Source organism: Odocoileus virginianus, chromosome 26, assembly GCF_023699985.2.
Source record: "Odocoileus virginianus isolate 20LAN1187 ecotype Illinois chromosome 26, Ovbor_1.2, whole genome shotgun sequence".
Taxonomy (NCBI): domain Eukaryota; kingdom Metazoa; phylum Chordata; class Mammalia; order Artiodactyla; family Cervidae; genus Odocoileus; species Odocoileus virginianus.
Window position 1 is genome coordinate 224,282 of NC_069699.1, and position 22,500 is coordinate 246,781.

The window sequence follows — 22,500 nt, forward strand, 5'->3', positions numbered from 1 at the left end:
GAAAAGAAAAGAAGTGAAAGGCAAAAGAGAAAGGAAAAGATATACCCAACCAAATAAACATCTATTTCTGCTTCACTGACTACACTAGAGCCTTTGACTGTATGGATCACAACAAACCGGAAAATTCCTAAAAAGATGGGAATACTAGATCATCTTACCTGTCTCCTGAGAAACCCATATGCAGGTCAAGAAGCAACAGTTAGAACCAGACATGGAACAACTGACTGGTTCCAAATTGGGAAAGGAGTATGTCAAGGCTGTCATTCTGGTTATTTAAATTACATGCTAAGTAAATCATGTGAAATGCCAGGCTGGATGAATCACAAGCTGGAATCAAAACTGCAGGGAGAAATATCAACAACCTCAAATATGCAGATGATACCAATTTAATGGCAGAAAGTGAAGAGGAACTAAACAGCCTCTTGATTATGGTGAAAGAGGAGGGTGAAAAAGCTGGCTTAAAAGTCAACATTCAAAAAACTAAGATCAAGGCATCCAGTCCCATCACTTCATGGCAAATAGATGGGGCAAAAGTGGAAACAATGAAAGATTTTTGGGGTCTCCAAAATCACTGTGGACAGTAACTGCAGCCATGAAATTAAAAGATGATTGCTCCTAGAAAGAAATGCTATGACAAACCTAGACAGCATAGTAAAAAGCAGAGACAACACCTTGCTGATGAAGGTCCACATAGTTAGAGCTATGGTTTTTCCAGTAGTCACATACAGATGTGAGAATTGGACCATAAAGATGGTTGAGCACTGAAGGATTGATGCTTTCAAATTGTGGTGCTAGAGAAGACTCTTGAGAGTCACTTGGACTGCCAGGAGATCAAACCTCTCAATTCTAAAGGAAATCAATCCTGAATATTCATTGGAAGGACTGATGCTGAAGATGAAGCTCCAGTACTTTGGCCACCTGATGTGAATGGCTGACTCACTGGAAAAGATGCTGATGCTGTGAAAGATTAAGGGCAGGAGGAGAAGGGGAGACAGAGGATGAGATGGTTGGATGACATCACCAACTCAATGGACGTGAGTTAGAGCAAATTCCAGGAGATAGTGAAGGTCAGGAAAGCCTGGCGTGCTACAGTCCATGGGGTTGTAAAGAGTTGGACATGACTGAGTGACTGAACAAGAGTTCAATACATTATTAATGAGAATGCTAACTGAATTTGGGGAAAGACTAGATGAGCACAGTGAGTATCTTAACAAAGAAGTAGAAAACAGAAAACAGAGCCAGTCAGAGCTAAAGAATACAATACCTGAAGTGAAAAATACAATACAAGTATAAATAGCAGACTAAGCAACACAAGAGCATATAAATGATCTGGAAGATAGAATAATGGAAATCACCCTGTCAGAACAGGAAAATAAAAACAAATTTAAAAGTGATAATTGAATAAAGGACCTCTAGGACAACATCAAGCATAGTAACATCCACGTTATAGAGCTCCTAGATGCAGAAGAGTGAGAGAAAGAGGTAAAAATGTATTTTATAAAATTATGGCTGGAAACTTCCCAGACCTTTAGAAGGGACAGATGTTCAGGTTTAGGAAGCACAGAGGGTCCCAAACAAGATGAATCAAAAGAGACTTCCACCAAGACCTACCATAATTAAAAATGGCAAAAAATTTAAGAGAATGAGAGAATTCAAAAGGCAGCAAGAGAACAAGTGAACCCCCATAAGGCTATCAGCTAATTTTTCTGTAGAAATTTTGCAGGCCAGGAGGGGGTGGTAAATACATTTAAACAGCTGAAAAAATAAGCATCTAAAACCTAGGATACTCTACCCAGCAAGGTTAGCATTCACAATTGAAGAAAAAATAAAGAGCTTCTCAGACAAGTAAAAACTATCAGAGTTCATCAGTACTAAAAAGACCATACAAGAAATGTTAAAGGGTCTTCTTTAAGTGGAAAGAAGTAAGAATTCAGAGGAAAGGGAAAAAAAATGCCACTAGTAAAGGCAGATATATAGTACAGGCTGTGGATCAACCACTTAATAAAGCTAGTATGAAGATTTGAAAAAAAAAATGTATAACTAATTATAACTACTGTTATAACTGTTAAGGGCTAAAAAATAAAGATAACATTAAAAATATATAACATGGGGAGGGAAGAAAAAACAATAGATTTTTTTTCCTTTAGAATGTGTTTGAATTTAAATAACTATACTTTGAAACAAGTAGATATAGTTATTCAGTTTAGTCACTCAGTGTCTGACTCTGAGATCCCATGGACTGCAGCACACCAGGCTTCCCTGTTCATCACCAACTCCTAGAGTTTACTCAAACTCATGTCCATAGAGTCGGTGATGCCATCCAACCATCTCATCCTCCGTCGTTCCATTCTCCTCCTGCCTTCAATCTTTCCCAGCATCAGGGTCTTTTCCAATGAGTCAGCTCTTCAATTCAGGTGGCCAAAGTATTGGAGTTTCAGCTTCAGCATCAGTCCTTCCAGTGAATATTCAGGACTGATCTCCTTTAGAATGGACTGGTTGGATCTCCTTGCAGTCCAAGGGACTCTCAAGAGTCTTCTTCAACACCACAGTTCAAAAGCATCAATTAGATCAAAAACATCAAATATATCAAAAGGTATAGCTATAAGTCAACATATATATAAACCTTACGGTAATCACAGATTAAAAACTTACAATAAGTGCACAAAAACAAGAAAGTTACACAAATATAATACTGAAGAAAATTGTAAAACCACAGGGAAACAGACAAAAAGAAAACACAGAACTACCAAAAGACCAAACTACCAAAGGTACACACGTATCAATAATCACTTTAAAAGTCAGTCAAAAGTGTCCCAACCAAAAGACACGGTGGTTGACAGAATAAAAATAAACAAGATCCGTTCATATGCTGCTTACAAGAGATACACTTCAGAGCTACAGAAACCAATAGACTGAAAGTGAAGGAATGGAAAAATATTTCATGCAAATGAAAATGACAAGAAAGCTGGGGTAGCAACATTCACATTAGACAGAGTAGAGTACAAAAGAAACTCTATAACAAAAGACAAAGAAGAGCATTATACAATGATAAATATAAGGAATGGATAAAAACTCATTAACATATATTCACCTATTATAGATGCATACAAATATATAAAACATACAAACATAAAAGGAGAAGTTCAAAATAATGCAATAACAGTAGGGGACTTTAACACCCCACTTACAACAATGGACAGTTCAACCAGACAGAAAATCAGTAAGGAAACGGTGGTCTTGACATATTAGATCAACTGGACTTAACAGATTTATATAGGACACTTCTCCTTGCCATTCTTTGGAACTGCATTGAAATGGGTGTATCTTTCCTTTCTCCCTTGCCTTTTGCTTATCTTCTTTTCTCAGCTATTTTTAAGGCCTCCTCAGACAACCATTTTGCCTTTCTGCATTTCTTTTTCTTGGGGATGGTCTTGATCACTGCCTCCTGTACAATGTCATAAACCTCCATCCATAGTTCTTCAGGCACTCTATCAGATCTAATCCCTTGAATCTATTTCTCACTTCCACCTTATAATTGTAAGGGATTTGATTTAGGTCACACCTCAATGATCTAGTGGTTTTCCCTGCTTTCCTCAATTTAAGTCTGAATTCGGCAATAACAAGTTCATGATCTTGTTTTTGCTGACTGTATAGAACTTCTTTCTTTGGCTACAAAGAATATAATCAATTTGATTTCAGTATTGACCATGGTGGTGTCCATGTGTAGAGTCTTCTCTTGTGTTGTTTGAAGAGGGTGCTTGCTATGACCAGTGCATCTCTTGGCAAAACTCTGTTGTTAGCCTTTACCCTGTTCATTTTGTACTCCAGGGCCAAACTTGCCTGTTACTCCAAATATCTCTTGACTTCCTACATTTGCATTCAAGTCCCCTATGATGAAAAGGACATCCTTTTTGGGTGTTAGTTCTAGAAGGTCTTGTAGGTCTTCATAGAACCATTCAACTTCAGTTTCATCAGCATTAGTGGTTGTGGCATAGACTTGGATTACTGTGATTTTGAATGCTTTGCCTTATAAATGAGCAGAGATCATTCTGTCATTTTTGAGATTGCATCCAAGTACTGCATTTCAGACTCTTTTGTTGACTATGAGAGCTATTCCATTTCTTCTAAGGGATTCTTGCCCACAGTAGTATATATAATGGTCATCTGAATTACATTCACCCATTCCAGTCCATTTTAGTTCACCGATTCCTAAAATGTCGATGTTCACTCTTGGCATCGACTGTTTGACCACTTCCAATTTACCTTGATTCATGGACCTGACATTCCAGGTTCCTATGCATTATTGCTCTTTACAGCATTGGACTTTACTTCCATCACCAGTCACATCCACAACTGGGTGTTGTTTTTGCTTTGGCTCCATCTCTTCATTCTTTCTGGAGTTATTTCTCCACTCTTCTCCAGTAGGATACTGGGCACCTACCAACCTGGGGAGTTCATCTTTCAGTGTCATATCTTTTTGTCTTTCCACACTGTTCATGGGGTTCTCAAGGCAAGAACACTGAAATGGTTGGCCATTTCCTTCTCCGTGTTTTATCAGAACTGTCTACCATGACCCGTCCATATTGGGTGGTCCTATATGGCTCAATGCAGAGTTCCAACAAATAGCAAGGAGAGATAAGAAAGGCTTCCTCAGTGATCAATGCAAAAAAATAGAGGAAAACAACAGATTGGGGAGAGACTAGAGATCTCTTCAAGAAAATTAGAGAAACCAAGGGAATATTTCATGCAAAGATGGGCTCAATGAAGGACAGAAATGGTATGGACCTAATAGAAGCAGAAAAGATTAAGAAGAGGTGGCAAAAATACACAGAAGAACTATACAAAAAAGATCTTCATGACCCAGATAACCACGATGGTGTGATCACTCACCTAGAGCTAAACATGACTTCCTGGAATGTGAAGTCAAGGGGGCCTTAGGAAGCATCACTACGAACAAAGCTAGTGGAGGTGATGGAATTTCAGTTGAGCTATTTCAAATCCTAAAAGATGATGGTATTAAAGTACTTCACTCAGTATGCTAGCAAATGTGGAAAACTCAACAGAACTGGAAAAGGTCAGTTTTCATTCCAATCCCAAAGAAAGTAAGTGCTAAAGAATGTTCAAACTACCATTCAATTGCAATCATCTCACATGCTAGCAAAGTAATGCTCAAAATTCTCCAAGCCAGGCTTCAACAATGCATGAACCGTGAAATTTCAGATGTTCAAGCTGGATTTAGAAAAGGCAGAGGAACCAGAGATCAAATGGCCAGCATCCACTGGCTCATCGAAAAAGCAAGAGAGTTCCAGAAAAACAGCTACTTCTGCTTCATTGATTATGCCAAAGCCTTTGACTGTGTTCAGTTCTGTTCAGTCGCTCAGTTGTGTCCGACTCTTTGCTACCCCATGAACTGCAGCATGCCGGGCTTCCCTGTCCATCACTAACTGCTGGAGTCTACCCAAACTCATGTCCATTGAGTCGGTGATGCCATCCAACCACCTCATCCTCTGTTGTCCCATTCTCTTCCTGCCTTCAATCTTTCCCAGCATCAGGGTCTTTTCCAATGAGCCAGTTCTTCACAACAGGTGACCAAAGTATTGCAGTTTCAGCTTCAATATCAGTCCTTCCAGTGAACACCCAGGACTGATCTCCTTTAGGATGGACTGGTTGGATCTCCTTCTAGTCCAAGGGACTCTCAACAGTCTTATCCAACACCACAGTTCAAAAGCATCAGTTCTTTGGCACTCAGCTTTCTTTATAGTCCAACTCTTACATCCATACATGACTAGTGCAAAAACTATAGCCTTGACTAGATGGACCTTTGTTGACAAAGTAATATCTCTGCTTTTTAATATGCTGTCTAGGTTGGTCATAACTTTACTTCCAAGGAGCAAGCATCTTTTAATTTAATGGCTGCAATCACCATCTGCAGTGATTTTGTAGCCCCAAAAAATAAAGTCAGCCACTATTTCCACTGTTTCCCCATCTATTTGCCATGAAGTGATGGGACCAGATGCCATGATCTTAGTTTTCTGAATGCTGACCTTTAAGCCAACTTTTTCACTCTCCTTTTTCACTTTCATCAAGAGGCTCTTTAGTTCTACTTCACTTTCTGCCATAAGGGTGCTGTCATCTGTGTATCTGAGGTTATTGATGTTTCTCCCAGCAATCTTGATTCCAGCTTGTGCTTCCTCCAGCAGAGCATTTCTCATTATGTACTCTGCATAGAAGTTAAAGAAGGAGGGTGACAATATACAGCCTTGATGTACTCCTTTTCCTATTTGGAACCAGTCTGTTGTTCCATGTCCAATTCTAACCGTTGCTTCCTGACCTGCATACAGATTTCTCAAGAGGCAGGTTAGGTGGTCTGGTATTCCCATCTCTTTCAGAATTTTCCAGTTTATTGTGATCTACACAGTCAAAGGCTTTGGCATAGTCAATAAAGCAGAAATAGATGTTTTTCTGAAACTCTCTTGCTTTTTCAACGATCCAGGAGATGTTGGCAATTTGATTTCTGGTTCCTCTACCTTTTCCAAAATCAGCTTGAGTATCTGGAAGTTCACAGTTCACGTATTGCTGAAGCCTGCCTTGGGGAATTTTGAGCATTACTTTACTAGCATGTGAGATGAGTGCAACTGTGAAGTAGTTTGAGCATTCTTTGGCATTGCCTTCCTTTGACTGTGTAGATCACAACAAACTGTGGACAACTCTTCAAGAAATGGGAATACCAGACCACCCACCTTGGTGGTCTAAACATAAGTTTGAGCAAGGTCCAGGAGTTGGTGATGAACAGGGAAGCCTGGTGTGCTGCAGTCCATGGGGTCGCCAAGAGTCAGACATGACTGAGTGAACTGAGGACACTTTATCCAAAACTGAAATATATATGATTTCCAACTACATATTGAACATTCTCTAGGATGAATCATAGACTAGGCTACAAAACAAGTCTCAATAAATTTAAGAGGACAGAAATGACATGAAGCATTTCTTTTCTAAGCATAATGGCATGAAACTATAAATACAGTTGCAGAAAGAAAAATGGGAAAACCAGCACTGGAGATTTAGAAATATGCTAGTAGAAAGCTAAATGGTCACTGCAGAAAACTGGAGGAAACCACAAAATACCTTGAGACAAGTGAAAAAAACCCCACAAATTTCCAAAATCTATATAGAATGCAGCAAAAGCAGATCAAAGAGGAAAGTTTATAGTGATACAGGCTTACCTCAAGAAAGAAGAAAAACTCAGATAAACAACCTAATTAGTCATTCACAGGAATTAGAAAAGGAAGAAGAAACAAGGCCCAAGGAAATAATAAAGATCAGAGAGGAAATAAATAAAATAGCAACCAAAAAAAAAAAAAAAAGGAAAGAAAACATCAATGAATCTAAGAGCAGTTGTTTAGAAAGATAAAACTGTAAGCCTGTAGCTAGATTCACCAAGAGAAAAGAGAGAGGATTCAAATAAACAAAATAATAAATAAAACAGGAGAAATAACAACCAATATTAAAGAGACAAAAACCCCAAGAGAATATTTCAGACATTTATGTGCTAAAAATTGGAAAACCTAGAAGCAATGGATATATTTCTAGAAATATACAATCTTCTAAGACCAAATCAGAAGGAAATAGACAATTTGAATATACGGATCACTGGCAGTGAAATTTAATTAATATTTTAAAAAACTCCAGCCAACAAAAGTCCAGGACCAAGCAGATTCACAGGATAATTCTATTAACACCAAACTTACAAAGAAGATCTAATGCCTATCCTTTTCAATCTATTCAAAAGATTGAAGAGGAGGGGACACTCCCAAATTCATTCTACCAGGCCACCATTATTCTGGTACCAAAAATAGACACTACAAAGGAAAAAAAAAAAAAGAAACTACAGGCCAATATCTCTGATGAATATAGGTGCAAAATTTTCAACAAAATATTAGCAAACTAAGTTCAATAATACAAAAAGGGTCATACACCATGATCAACTTGGATTCATTCCAAGGTAACAAGGAAATACACAAATCAACTTATGTGGCACATCTCATTAACAAAAGGAAGTATAAAAATTGTATGATCACCTCAGTAGACTCAGAAAAAAAGTATTTGAAAAAATTTAACACTATTCATGATAAAAACTTTCATCACAGTTGGTAAAGGGTATATATCTCAACATAATAAAGAACATATATAACAAACTCACACCTAACATCATACTCAATGATAAAAAGCTGAACGTTTTTCCTCTAAAATCATGAAAAAGACAAGGGTGCCCACTCTCTTCACCTTCATTTAACATAGTATTAGAAGTTCTAGCCACAGTAATCAAACTAGAAGAAGAAATAAAAGGCATCCCAATTGGAAGGGAAGAATAAAACTTTCATATATATATATACTACATATATATATATATATATATATATATATCTTGTATATATACATATATATATATCTTGCATATATATATATATATAAAACTTTCAGTATTTGCAGATAACATGATACTATATATATACTATATATATATATAAAAGACTTTACAGTTTCCAACCAAACACTACTAGAGCTAATGAATTCAGTAAAGTTTTAAGATACAAAATTAATATACAAAAACTGTTGCTTTTCTATACACTAATAATGAACTATTAGAAAGAGAAAGCAAGGAAACAATCCCATTTATAATTGCATCAAAAAAAAATAAAATACCTAGAAATAAATTTAACTAAGGAGGTAAAAAACCTTTACTCTGAAAACTACAAGATACCAATGAAGGAAATTAAAGGCAAAGAAATGAGAAGATATGCTATGTTTGTGGATTGTAAGAATTAATACTGTTAAAATGTACTTATTACCCAAGCAACCTATGATTTAGTGGAAGGTAAGAGGGAAAGTCGCTCAGCTGTATCCAACTTTTTGCAATCCCATGGACCATACATTCCATGGAATTCTCCAGGCCAGAATACTGGAGTGACTAGCTGTTCCCTTCTCCACAGGATCTTCCCAACCCAGGAACTGAACCCAGGTCTCCCACATTGCAGGCAGATTCTTTACCGCCTGAGCTATCAGGGAAGCCCCTTGTGGGAATTCCATAGGGAATTCCATGGACCATAGAGTCCATGGAGGTCACAAAGAGTCAGACACGATTTAGTGGAATCCCTGTCAAAGTACCTATGATATTTTTCACAGATATAGAACAAACAATCCTAAAATTTATATGGAACCATAAAAGGCCCTGGATAGACAAAGCAATGTTGAGAAAAAAAGAAAAAGAACAAAGCTGAAGGGATCACAGCCCCTGACTTAAGACGATACTACAAGGATACAAGTAATCAAAGTAGTATAGGTGGGGGTTGAAAGTGGTGGAAGAGTTAAGATGTGAATCATCTTCTTCCTCACAAATACATCAAAATTACATTTGCATGTGGAACAACTCCTATAGAACACCGGCTGAACACTAGCAGAAGACCTCAGACTTCCAAAAAGGCAAGCTAAACTTCACATAAAGTGGTAGGGAAAAGGCATGAAAATAAAGATACAAAGAAAAAGGGATGGGTCCTGTACCATGGGGAGGTAGCTGTCAAGGAAGAAAAGTTTTCACACATTTGGAAACCTCACAGGGGGAGCTTTGGAACCTCAGAGGGGAGTGCAGCAACAAATAGGTAGAAGACAAAGCAGAGAGAATTTGGCCAACTGGCCTCTCCCAGCAGAGAAGTTGTTTGGACACCTATCACAGAGAGTCAGGGTTGGGTGCTGAGGCTCAGGGAGAGGACTGAGGTTGATTCCTGTGAAGGACTGGGGTTGACTCTGCCTCCTTCTGAGGGTACTAGTACAATGCAAGTCAGGGGAAAGCCTGGATCTGCCAGAAAGGCAAGAGATCATAGTCACAGGGACCCTCAAACTCCTGTGGACCCTCTAACTCCACATGCTCCCAGACTGCAGGACCCAGCTTTCACAAGTGGGATGAGTTGGCTGTGGTCTATGACCCCAGAGATGGGCACACTTGCAAATGTGGGGTTTTCTCTTGGGGTTTTGTCTGTCTGTCCTTTTTTGGTTAGTAGTTGGTTTGATTTTCTCCTATTTCTTTCTTTTTCCCTTCTGTGCTGTGTGACTGGTGGAGTCTTGGTACTCCAGCAAGGGGTCACGTCTGAACCTCCAAGGTGGGAGACCCGAGTCCAGGATGTTGGATCACCAGAGGACTCCCAACCCTATGGAATACTAATCGGCAAGAACTCTCCCAAAGGCCTCCATCTCAGCACTAAGACCTGGCCCCACCCAAAGGTCAGCAAGCTCCAGTGCTGCATGCTCCATGTCAAACAACTAGTAAAACAGGAACACAACTGTACCCATTAGTAGACAGGCTGCCCAACGTCACACCAAGCTCACAGACACCCCGTAACATAGCACGGGGCCCAACACTGCCTTTCAAGAGACAAGATCCAGCTTCACCCACCGGAACGCAGGAACTAGTCCCCCTCCTCCAACCAAGAAGCCTTAAAGTCCAACCCCACACACTGGGGGTGGACTCCACAGGAATAACTACAATCTTGCAGCCTCTGGAAAGGAGACCCCAAACACAGTTTATTAAACAAAATGAAAAGACAGAGAAACATGCAGCAGATGAAGGAGCATGGTAAAAACCCACCAGACAAAACAGATGAAGAGGAAATAGGAAATCCACCTGAAAAATAATTCAGAGAAATTATGGTAAAGATGATTCAAAACCTTGGAAATAAAATGGAGGCACAAATATACAGAGTGGAGGCATGGATTGAAAAGATACAAGAAACATTTAACAAGAACCTAGAAGAAATAAAGAACAGAAGATCAACAACAAACACCATACTAACTGAAATTTAAAAAATACACTAGAGGGATCAGTAGCAGAACAGTTAAGTAAGCTGGAAGATCGAAAGTTGAAAATAACTGAAGTATAGTAGAATATTGAAAAAAAAGAATGAAAATAAATGATAACAGTCTCACAGACCTCTGGGACAACATTAAGCACACCAACATTTGAATTAGAGGGGTCCCAGGAGATGAAGAAAAAAAAGATATGAGAAAATATTTGAGGAGATTATAGTTGAAAACTTCACTAGCAGGGGAAAATAAATAGCCACCCAATTCCAGGAAGGCCAGAGAGTTCCACACAGGATAAACCCAAAAAGAAACAAAGCAAGACACATATTAATCAAACTAATAAAAATTAAACACAAAGAATAAATATTAAAAGCAGCAAGGGAAAAGCAACAAGGGACTACAAGGAAATCCCCATCAAGGTAACAGCTGATCTTTCAGCAGAAACTCTGCAGGCCAGAAGGGAGTAGCAAGATATACTTAAACTGATGAAAGGAAAAAACCTACAGCCAAGATTACTCTACCCAGCAAGGTTCTCACTCAGATTTGGCAGAGAAATCAAAAGCTTTACAGACAAGCAAAAGTTAAGAGAATTCACCACCAAACCAGCTCTGTAACAAATGCCAAAGGAACTTCTCTAGATAGGAAACACAAGAGAAAGAAAAGACCTACAAAAACAAACCAAAATCAATATAGTAAATGGTAATATGTATCATCTATATAAATAATTATCATATAATATATAAATCATATATGTAATAATAATACATTTATATATGTCATATATATAAATAATTATCTTAAATGTAAATGGATTCAATTCTCTAACCAAAAGAAACAGACTGGCTGACTGGATACAGAAACAAGACCCATATATATGCTGTCTACAAAAGACCCACGTCAGATCTAGGGACACATAGAGACTGAAAGTGAGAGGCTAGAGAAAGGGAAATTCTCTCAAAGGTACGGAGAAGAGCTAGCACCTATCTTGCTCAAACTGTTCCAAACTTGCAGAGGGAGGGAAACTCCCAAGCTCATTCTGTGAGGCCACCATCACCCTGACACTAAAACCAGACAAAGATACCACAAAAAAGAAAATCACAATCCAATATCATGGATGAACATAGATGCAAAAATCCTCAACAAAGTTCTAGAAAACAGAATCCAACAATACATTAAAAGGATCATACACCATGATTAAATGGGATTTATCCCAGGGATGCAAGGATTCTTCAATACACACAAATCAATGTGATACACCATATTAACAAATTGAAAGATAAAAACCAAATGATAATCTCAATAGATGCAGAGAAAGCTTTTGACAAAACTCAACACCCATTCACAATAATAACTCTCAAGAGTGTGGGCATAGAAAGAATATATACCTCAACACAATAAAGGCCATAAATGACAAAACCACAGCAAGTATTATTCTCAATGGTAAAAACTGAAAGCATGTCCTCTAAAATCAAGAACAAGAGTGCCCACTCTCACCACTATTATTCAATATACTTTTGGAAGTCCTAGTCATGGCAATCAGAAAAGAAAAAGAAACAGAAGGAATCCAGATTGGAAAAGAAGAAGTAAAACCTTTACTGTTTGCACATGACATGATACTATACATAGACAACCTTAAAAATGCCACAAAAAACTACTAGAGCTAATCAATGAATTTAGTAAAGTGGCAGGATATAAAATTAATACACAGAAATCCCTTGCATTTCTATATACTAACAATGAAAATCAGAAAGAGAAATTAATGAAACAATCCCATTCACCATTGCAACAAGAAGAATAAAATACCTAAGAATAAACCTACCTAAAGAGACATGAAAGACCTGTATGCAGAAAAATATAAGACACTGATGAAAGAAATCAAAGACAATTCAAACAGATAGATATATACCATGTTCTTGAACTCAAAGAATCAATATTGTCAAAATGACTATACTACCCAAAGCAATCTACAGATTCATTGCAATCCCTGTCAAATTACCAAGGTCATTTTTCACAGAATTAGAATAAAAACTTTCACAATTGGTATGGAAACACAAATGACCCTGCATAGCCAAATCAATCTTGAGAAAGAAAAACACAGTTGGAGAAATCAACCTCCCTGACTACAAATTATACTACAAAGCTACAGTCATCAAGACAGTATGACATTGGCACAAAACAGAAATATAAACCAATGGAACAAATAGATAACCCAGAAATAAGCCCATGTACTTGTGAGTACCTTATCTTTGACAAAGGAAGCAAATACAATGGACAAAAGATAGCTTCTTCAGTAAGTGGTGGTGGGAAAACTGGAGAGCTATTAGAATACTTCCTAACACCATACATAAAAATAAACTCAAAATGGGTTAAAGACTTACATGTAAGGCCAGAAACTATAAAAGCTCTTAGAGGAATACATAGGCAGTACACTCTTTGTTATAAATCACAGCAAGATTCTCTCTGACCCACTTTCTAGACTAATGAAAACAAAAAGGAAAATAAACAAATGGGGCCTAATAAAACTTAGAGGCTTTTGCACAGCAAAGGAAACTATAAAGAAGATGAAACAACAAACCTCAGAATGGGAGAAAACAACTGCAAACAAAGCAACTGACAAAGGGTTAATCTCCAAAATATAAAAGCAGCTCATATAGCTCAAAATCAGAAAAACAACCCAATCAAAAAATGGGCACCTAAACAGACATTTCTCCAAAGAAGACATACAGATGGCCAATAAACACATGAAAAGCTGCTCAACATTGCTCATTATTAGAGAAACACAAATCAAAACTACAGTGAGGTATCACCTCACGTGAGTCAGAATGTCCATCATTAAAAAATCTACAAACAATAAATGCTGGAGAGGATGTGGAGAAAAGGTAACCCTCCTGTACTGCTGGTGGGAATGTAATCTGATACAGCCACTATGGAAAACAGTATAGATATCCTTTAAAAACTAGAAATAAATCTACCATATGACCCAGCAATCCCACTATTGGGCATATATCCTGAGAAAGCTACAATTCTAAAAGACACATGTACCCGTGTTCACTGAAGCAATATTTACAATAGCCAGGACATGTAAGCAACCTAGATGTCTATTGACAGATGAATGGATAAAGAAGTTGTAGTACATTTATACAATGGAATATTACTCAGCCATAAAAAAGAATGCATTTGAGTCAGTTGTAGTGAAGTGGATAAAACTAGAGCCTATTATACAGAGTGAAGTAAGTAAAAACAAGAAAAACAAGTATCACATATTAACACATATATATGGAATCTAGAAAAATGTATTGATGAATGTAGTAGAGAATGGACTTGGGAACACAGCAGGGGAAGGTGAGCATGGGACAAATTGAGAAAGTAGCATTGACATACATACACTATATGTGTAAAACAGATAGCTAGTGACAAGTTGCTAAATAATACAGGGAGCCCAGCTTGGCGCTCTGTGATGACCTAGAAGGGTGGGATGGGAGGAGAGGCGGAAGGCTCTGGAGGAAAGGGATATACATACAATTATGACTTATTTGCATTGTTGTAAGGCAGAAACAAACACAAAATTGTAAAGCAATTTTCTACCAATTAAAAATAAATAAAATTAATAAAAAATAGTATGTTGTTGGCACCAAAAGAGACACATAGATCAAGAACCCAGAAAAAAATCCACACACTTAAATGATCAATTAATTTATGACAAAGGAGACAAGAATATACAGTAGGGAAAAGACAGTCTTTTAGTAACTGGTGCTGGGAAAACTGAACAGGTACATGTAGAAGAATAAAATTAGAATATATTCTCATGCTATATACAATAATGAACTCAAAATAGATCAAAGAGCTAAATATAAGACTGGAAACCATAAAACTCCTGAAAACACTCTGACATAAATTGTAGCAATATTTTTTGGCTCTGTCTCCTAAAGGAAACAAAAGAAAAAAAATTAAACAAATGGGATATAATTAAACTTAAAAGCTTTTGCACAGCAAAGAAAACCATCAACATAATTAAAAGACAACCTACTGAATGGGAGAGAATATTTGCAAATGATGATAAGCAGTAAAGGGTTAATATCCAAAATATATAGACAGTTCATACAACTTCAATATTAAAAAACCTGATTTAAAAAAATGGGCAGAAGACCTAAATAGACATACTTCAAAAGAAGACATACAGACAGCCAACAGGCACATGAAAAGATGCTTAACCTTGCTAATAATCAGGGAAATACAAATCAAAGCCACAATGAGATATCATCTCACATCCGTCAGAATGGCTCTCATGACAAAGACATCAAATAACAAATGTTGGCAAGGATGTGGGAAAAAGGGAATAATGTTGGCAGGAATGTAAATTGGTACAGCCACTATGGAAACAGTATGGAGATTCTTCAAAAAGCTAAAGACAGAACTACCATATGATATAGAAATTCCACTCCTGGGTACATATCCAAGGAAAATGAAACCATTAATTTGAAAAGCTACATACACCCTAATGTTTATTGCAGTATTATTTATAATAGCCATAGTATGGAAGCACCCCAAGTGTCCATCAACAGATTAATGTATATACACACACACACAATGAAATTCACTCAGTTGTAAAAGAATAAATATTGTCATTTGCAACAACACAGATGGTCCTAGAAATTATTGTCCTTAGTGAAATAAATCAGAGAAAGACAAATTCTATATGTTGCCACTTATATGTGGACTTTAAAAAAATAAACAAATGAATATGGTTAACTCCTCTATATACAAATGTTCAAGCTGCAAACTTTCAAAACTGTGAATGTATGTCTGCATGTCCAATCATGTAAAGCTATGTCACATGGCTGGCATACATTATCACAGGTATGCATCCTCTACAAGTGGTTGTGCTTTTGTACAGTACTGTATAGAGAACAGTAATACAGTATCTTTATTTCAAGCCCAGGAAGTCTAGACGCAAGTGTAAAAGCAGTAGTGATGTAGCTGGTACTACTGTACTTCTCAAGGTACTGTACTGGCTGATTTAAAATGTTTTCTTTTTGTGTGTGTTTGGTTTTTTTATGTATTAATTCTGTGAAAAGTATTATAAACCTATTGCAGTGCTGTACTATATAGCCAGTTGTGTTAGTTGGGTACCTAGACTCACAGATACAGAGAATAAACCAGTGGTTACCAGAGGGGAGAGGGAAATGGGGAGCGATGATACAGGCATAGAGGATTAAGAGGTACAAACTACTATGTATAAAACAAATAAGCTCATAGGATATATTATATAGCACAGGAAATAAAACCAATATCTGAATATAAATCTTAAAAGATTTATGGAGTATAATCTTAAAAGATTGAATCATTATTCTATACAACTGAATTTAATATAATATTGTTAACCAACTCTACTTCAATAAACAAACTTTTTAATGCTATAGTTCTCTGGTAAGTTTAGTACACATAACAAAAGCCAGTAGGGCTGTGTTACCACATGAGCTCATAAACAAATTTGCTTAAACAAGTTTACACAGTAGACTCTGGAATCTGGCTCTCAGGGTTCAAATCCCAGCTCTGTCATTTGCTAATTGACCATGCTAAATAAGTATTTGCTGTTTTTATTGCTATTGGCATTTCTGTGTTATTCCCCAAGCCTTCTCGGATAGCCTCTAATCTCACGCCTCTCCAAAGTCTTACAGAAGCTAAACCAAAAAAACGTCTACAGATAAATTCAAGTGGCAGTACCATTCTTTCCATTAAAAAAATAAAAAAGCTATTGTAAAAGCAGTCAAAACTCACTCCTTCATTCCCCCTGTTTTTGGTGAGATATACTTTGCAGCCAGCATCAAGATGGGTGCTGTAGCAGCTGGGCAGCCTGAAAAGCAGGGAAGGGGAGAAGGAAAAGGGGATGCACAGTGTTTTGGAGAAATCAACTCCCCTAGAGCTCTGCAGGGTCAGACCCTGAGCATTCAATAGAAGAATGTATCCTTTCTACATTGATGCGTTTTGCAGGTTAGCGCCTATGGCACTGAGCAGAGGAATGAAAAGGCTGTGGATGCACAGTCCTGCTTCCTGAACCAGGTATGAGAGACGCAACTGGAAGAAAGATGAAACATGGGAAAGAACAAAGGAAAATAGATGTATCGTTCATAAGATGTTAAATGGATCCTTTGGAAACGTGATTTCTCTGTCATTAATGGATGCGCATTCTTTGAAAACACTACCTGTTGCTTGCTTGCTTGAACGTTCAAAAGGCACAGAAGTCTTTTAAGATCTGAATAGTCCCTAGGAGAAAGAATAACACAATGTCAACCGACAGAAGACTCTAGGTGAACTAGTTGTGTTACCCACTAGTAACATGGACCCCTGCCACTTGGAGGCCTGCTGTTATAGACTGAAACACATACACACTAAACATCTCCTTAGAACCCTGGGAAAGGGCAAACATTTCAGTGAAGACTCTACCCCGGAGTAGCAGTTGCCAAGGATCTACGCTGTGGTTGCTGGTCACTGCGTGAGTTAACAGTAAGCAAAAACTCAGTATGGTGTTACCTGGTGGTGACTCCTTGCTGTTTTTTATCAGTTGATTTTTCAGTGGCCTTCACTTTTTTGTCTTGATCAGGCATTGTAAACCATCAATGCCCCAGAATTAACATCGCATTCCTTTCAAAGTAAACTGGAAGGAAAAACTTTAGTTGGCTTGTGTGCTCCAAAATATTCTCAATTAATGCAAATTCACTTAAAACATTTATCTAAATATGCACAAACATTTACTTCTAATACAATAATAAAAATGCTAATATGGATAACATTTACTATTTATCATTCAAAGGCCTCTGGATACATTTAGGGCATAGTTTATAATTGTAGGTTTATAATTATAGTAGTACCTAAGCCTATATTTTCTGAGTCATTCTTGATTTCAAATATTCTGACTCATTACCCCAACAAGTACTTTTCTGCTTGCCAGGAGAAGTGTCCATATTTGGGATTTCCAAGATATTTATAAGCAAATACCTGAAGTCCCACTGACACTTTTATGCCATCTTACTTGTCTTTCTCGGTAAGTTTCCTTAACTGCATGCTGCTAGTTTAGGGAGCTCCTCTCTCATTGTGGGTCATGTCCCTAAAAATTCCAGAGAAAGCTCCACCAAATGCATTGCACTTGCAAATGCATTACAGTGTCAAGGGCAACACACAAAATATCCTTGGGTTTCCAGAATGCCTAAAACTTTCAGGCTGAATCCCCACATGGGACAACTCCAGCCATAACCTCTTCTGCAGAACTGGGTCAGCCTTGCACAGTCCCTGAACTCACTTAAGCATCCTGTTTAAAACAAGACAATGGGCTCACAATCAAAATGGAGTCATTCATGCTAACCCTGTGGTCAACCAAACTAAATTATAATTTCACCTCTCCCCAAGATGGAAACTTAAACTAGCCAATCAGGAATCTCCTGATCAGCACTAGTTAGGTAAGCAGCCTGATAAACCCTCCATCCTCTTTGGGAAAAGTAAGCTTGCAATAACCAATCTGCTTTTTGACTAGTATAACTTCTTCATTCCTATCTTCTGCCTATAAAAGTCTTTCATTCTGTACAGTTTCTTAGAGCTCCTTTCTATCTGCTAGAATGTTGCTCAGTTCATTAATTGTTGAATAAAGCCAATAAGATCTTTAAAATGTACTCAACTGAGTTTTGTTTTTTAACAATCCAGACAGTGGGGCATCCAGCCTGGGAATACAAGACAGTAGGCACCTCACTCTTCTGAATTAAGCTTTGTCATCATTATGGTCACCCTTCCTAGGATAAGCTTTAATACTACTTTCTACCACTACTCAAAAGGTTAGTATGAGTTCAACAATGGAGAATAATTTATTTGTTAATTAAACCCTTCTTTAATCAATTTCTGATTAAGTTGTTCTCGTTTCCAGAATAGAAACCAAAAAAAAGTTGATGATACCCATACTTTCAATTACATGGAACATACAAAATAAAACACTATTGGTTTAGTTCTTGATTGAATGTAAAATTTTCCAGTTGTACTTCAATACTAGTGCTTGACTTCAGAGTGTTTTTCAGGCATGAAAAAGTATGCATTGCTGTCTTATAATTGCATGCCCCAATGTGTTATAGAATTGATGGCCAAAATCCAAGTGTTTCAGAAGTACTTAAGAGGCAAAAGGAATGTACCAATGGGTGTTTTACTGCAACAGAATTGAGCAAAATTTAATTTTATAAAATGAACAAAGACAGTATATCTAAAGATTTAAAATTATTTTCCCAATATAGTTGCACATTTGTGACATATAGTTCAGCTGGAATTGAGCTGAAGACCAAGGTTCTCATCACAGATGCACATCATGCAAAGTACAATAACAGTATTTTAGGATTGTGCCCAGGACCTAACACCATGGATTTATTCTTTCAACAAATATTTATTGAATGTGTACTATGTTCAATCTCAGATTGAAAACTACTAAAGATAAAAGAGGCTATCTCAAATATAGGCTTCTACTACAAACAAAGAAAAACCCACTTAGGAACTTTAAACTATGTTTTGTGAGATATTCAGATATAGATTTGGTTTAGCATCTGTTTAAAAGAAAGAAAGAAGAAAGGGAGTAACAAAGGGCAGGAGCAGGGTAGGGAGGGAAAGAAGAAGAACGAATGACCTGTACATAATTTTTCAACAGCAAAAGATCCAAGTGCTTTTCATATATAAATATTAAAATGCCCCAAAAGTTCTAAAATAAATGGAAATCCAGTCAAAATAAATATAATCTAACTTCACCTTTCCCTCAAGAACAGAGGGAAAGTTCCATACAGATATACTGTCCTGTTGGCTTCAAATTCTGCTCAAACCGTAGCTCTAGCCTGTTTTAGAAACAGGATATAAAAGTCACAATGATTAGCATGTGAAAATGTGTGGAAAAGCTCATGGGCTTCTGAAGGTAGAGGACCATATCTGCCACAATCTTACTGCTAAATGCCTTGTCTTATTCCGTGGTTTAATCTCTGTGATTTTATTGACCTGGTGGGTGAACTGGAAATAATCCTCTAATAGTTTTATCAGTTTAAGATTAGCTTCTACTCTGTGAACTGGAAGAGTGAAAATAGATAACTCTCTAGAAATGCTTCTCTTAATTAAACAGTAAACAAATTCACCAGAATCAGAAGAAACAGGCAATTGCCTTTAGGACAAAAAAGAAAATCCTTTCCACCTGGTGGCCGTTAAAATGGAAACTATTCTGATAAAAAAAAAAAAAAAACTTCAAGAAGTTGGAAATACTATAAAATATTTAATGTAACCGCATATTTAATTAACAAAAATTATTACACCATACCAAACGCTATTTAGATAGCATCACAGACTCGGTGGACGTGGACTTGAGCAAACTGTGGGAGACAGTGAGGAACAGGGCAGCCTGGGGTGGTACAGTCCACCGGTCGCATAAAGTTGGACAGAACTTGGTGACTAAACAACAAGAGGGCTATAATTCAAAACTGATGGGTGGGAAAAGGACGGTTCACATCTTCAGTCATTTTCAAGAAGCAAACACCTTTCTGAGCAAGTGTTTCTCAGAGATCAGGTGAGGGCAAGAGTCCTGCAGAGTTTGCCTCCGGGCCAGCATCTAAACCTGAGGGAAGGAGTGGTTGGTCCCGAGGGAGAGCCTAGCCTTCAGGGTAAGGCAGCAGGGCCCTAGGGGGCATTCCTGGGACAGACCCCTCCCCACAGACCCCCTACTGTCCTCCTCTCTGAAAGTATCTAGATAACAGCATTTGCTGCACATTCCCTGACTTGTTTTACAGATACTAAAACCACATTATAAAGAAGAAATTAACTAGCGGATGATAAGCACCTACTGGCACCTGAAGATTTATGATGTTAACGCCCTCGAACCTCACCATCAACCAACCACTGTGCAGGAGCTGATCTCACACCCCAGAGACCCACCGACTCCCCACCCTGGTCTTTCTACACACTGCTGTATTTAAAATGGATAACCAGCAGGGACCTACTGTATAGCACATGGAACTCTTCGGGGTGTTTACGTGGCAGCCTGGATGGGAGGGGAATTTGGAGGAGAATGGATCCATGTATATGTATAACGGAGTCCTTTGCTGTTCACCTGAAACTACCACAATATTGTTTGTTAACTGGATATATCCTGATAAAAAAACAAAAAGTTTAAAAATAAATAAATGAAATAAAAATGCTTTGCTAAAAGGCATCAGGAAGGTCAGGTGTTTTGAGCATTAACTGCCTGGACTACTTGCTGGGCCCTGCAGTAAAGGCAGCACTGTCCTTCACCACGGCTTGTTGTTGTTTAGTTGCTCAGTCGTGTCCGACTCTTTGCGACCCCAGAGATTGCAGCATGCCAGGCTTCACTGTCTCTCGGAGTTTGCTCAAACTCAGGTCCATTGAGTCAGTGATGTCATCCAACTATCTCACCCTCTGTCGTCCTCTTCTCCTCTGGCCTTCAGTTTTTCCCAGCATCAGAGTCTCTTTCAATGAGTGGGCATTTCACATCAGGTGACCAAAGTATTGGAGCTTCAGCATCAGTCCTTCCAATGAGTATTCAGGATTGATTTCCTTAAGGACTGACTGGCTTGATCTCCTTACTGTCCAAGGGACTCTCGAGAACTTCTTGAACACCACAGTTTGAAAGCATCAATTCTTCAGTGCTCAGCCTTCTTTATGATCTGCTTCTCACATTCATAAATGACTACTGGAAAAACCATAGCTTTGACTACATGGACATTTGTCATCAAACTGATGTCTCTGCTTTCTAATACACTATCTAGGTTTGTCATAGCTTTTCTTTCAAGGAGTAAGCATTTTTTAATTTCATGGCTGAAGTCATCATCTATGGTGATTTTGGAGCCCAAGAAAATAAAGTCTGTCACTGTTTTCATTGTTTCCTCAACTATTTTCCATAAAGTGATGGGACAGGATGCCATGATCTTAGTTTTTTGAATGCTGAGTTTTAAGCCAATTTTTTCACTCACTGCAGCTAGGTGTCAGTAGACTGGCTTCACTGTGCGTGGGCTGGTGGACCTGAGTCTGGTTCTGTAACACAGGCACTGCTGACTGGGGCAAAGAGACTCCAGTAGCTTAAACAGAATTCTCCCAAAAAGAGACCCAAAGCTGGCTGCTAGAAGCAAAACTCTGAAGCCAATACCTGGGCACAAACCATCCTTGGAGATGGCGGCTCTGTGGATGTCCACGGCCCCCACGGATAAGCGTGGTTGATGGGGAGTCAAGGGCCAGGCTGCAGGCGCACATGGAGCAGAGGCAGGGGCAGTGGCTGCCAACTGCCAAGCTAACCTCTCTCCTGCTCACACTGACTTCTCTGAGTCCTTCCAGGTCTCCCTTCTCCTCCGCCCACAGGCTTCTTTGGGTCATTCGGCCTCAACTCATATGTCCCCTCCTTGCTGAGGACTCCCCAGCAACCCATGGGCCCCACACTCTCACCACTCCACCCTGTTTCAGCCCCTCGTGGGGCTCATCAACATCAGAACTCCTAGCCAGTCACTGGTTTCTGTGCAGTAGATCATAAGCCCCATGTGGGCAGGGACCATGTCTGCTTTATCCCCACACACCAGACAAATGGCACAAAGTAAGCACAGTGTGCGAAATCAAAAAGTATTTGTGCCACAATCT

At 38.3% G+C, this 22,500-nt stretch overlaps 1 protein-coding gene across 1 annotated transcript in view; it reads right to left on the reverse strand.

The window, feature by feature from the left end:
• Window positions 1-22,500, reverse strand: part of NEK10 (NIMA related kinase 10) — a 250,358-nt gene that overhangs the window by 213,021 nt on the left and 14,837 nt on the right. The window contains exons 2-3 of the mRNA XM_070456150.1: window positions 17,386-17,509; window positions 17,058-17,118 (exon numbers count right to left, since the gene is read on the reverse strand). Coding sequence (XP_070312251.1) covers window positions 17,058-17,118; window positions 17,386-17,459 — 135 coding nt within the window. The 5' untranslated portion in view covers window positions 17,460-17,509. The remainder of the gene's footprint in view (window positions 1-17,057; window positions 17,119-17,385; window positions 17,510-22,500) is intronic.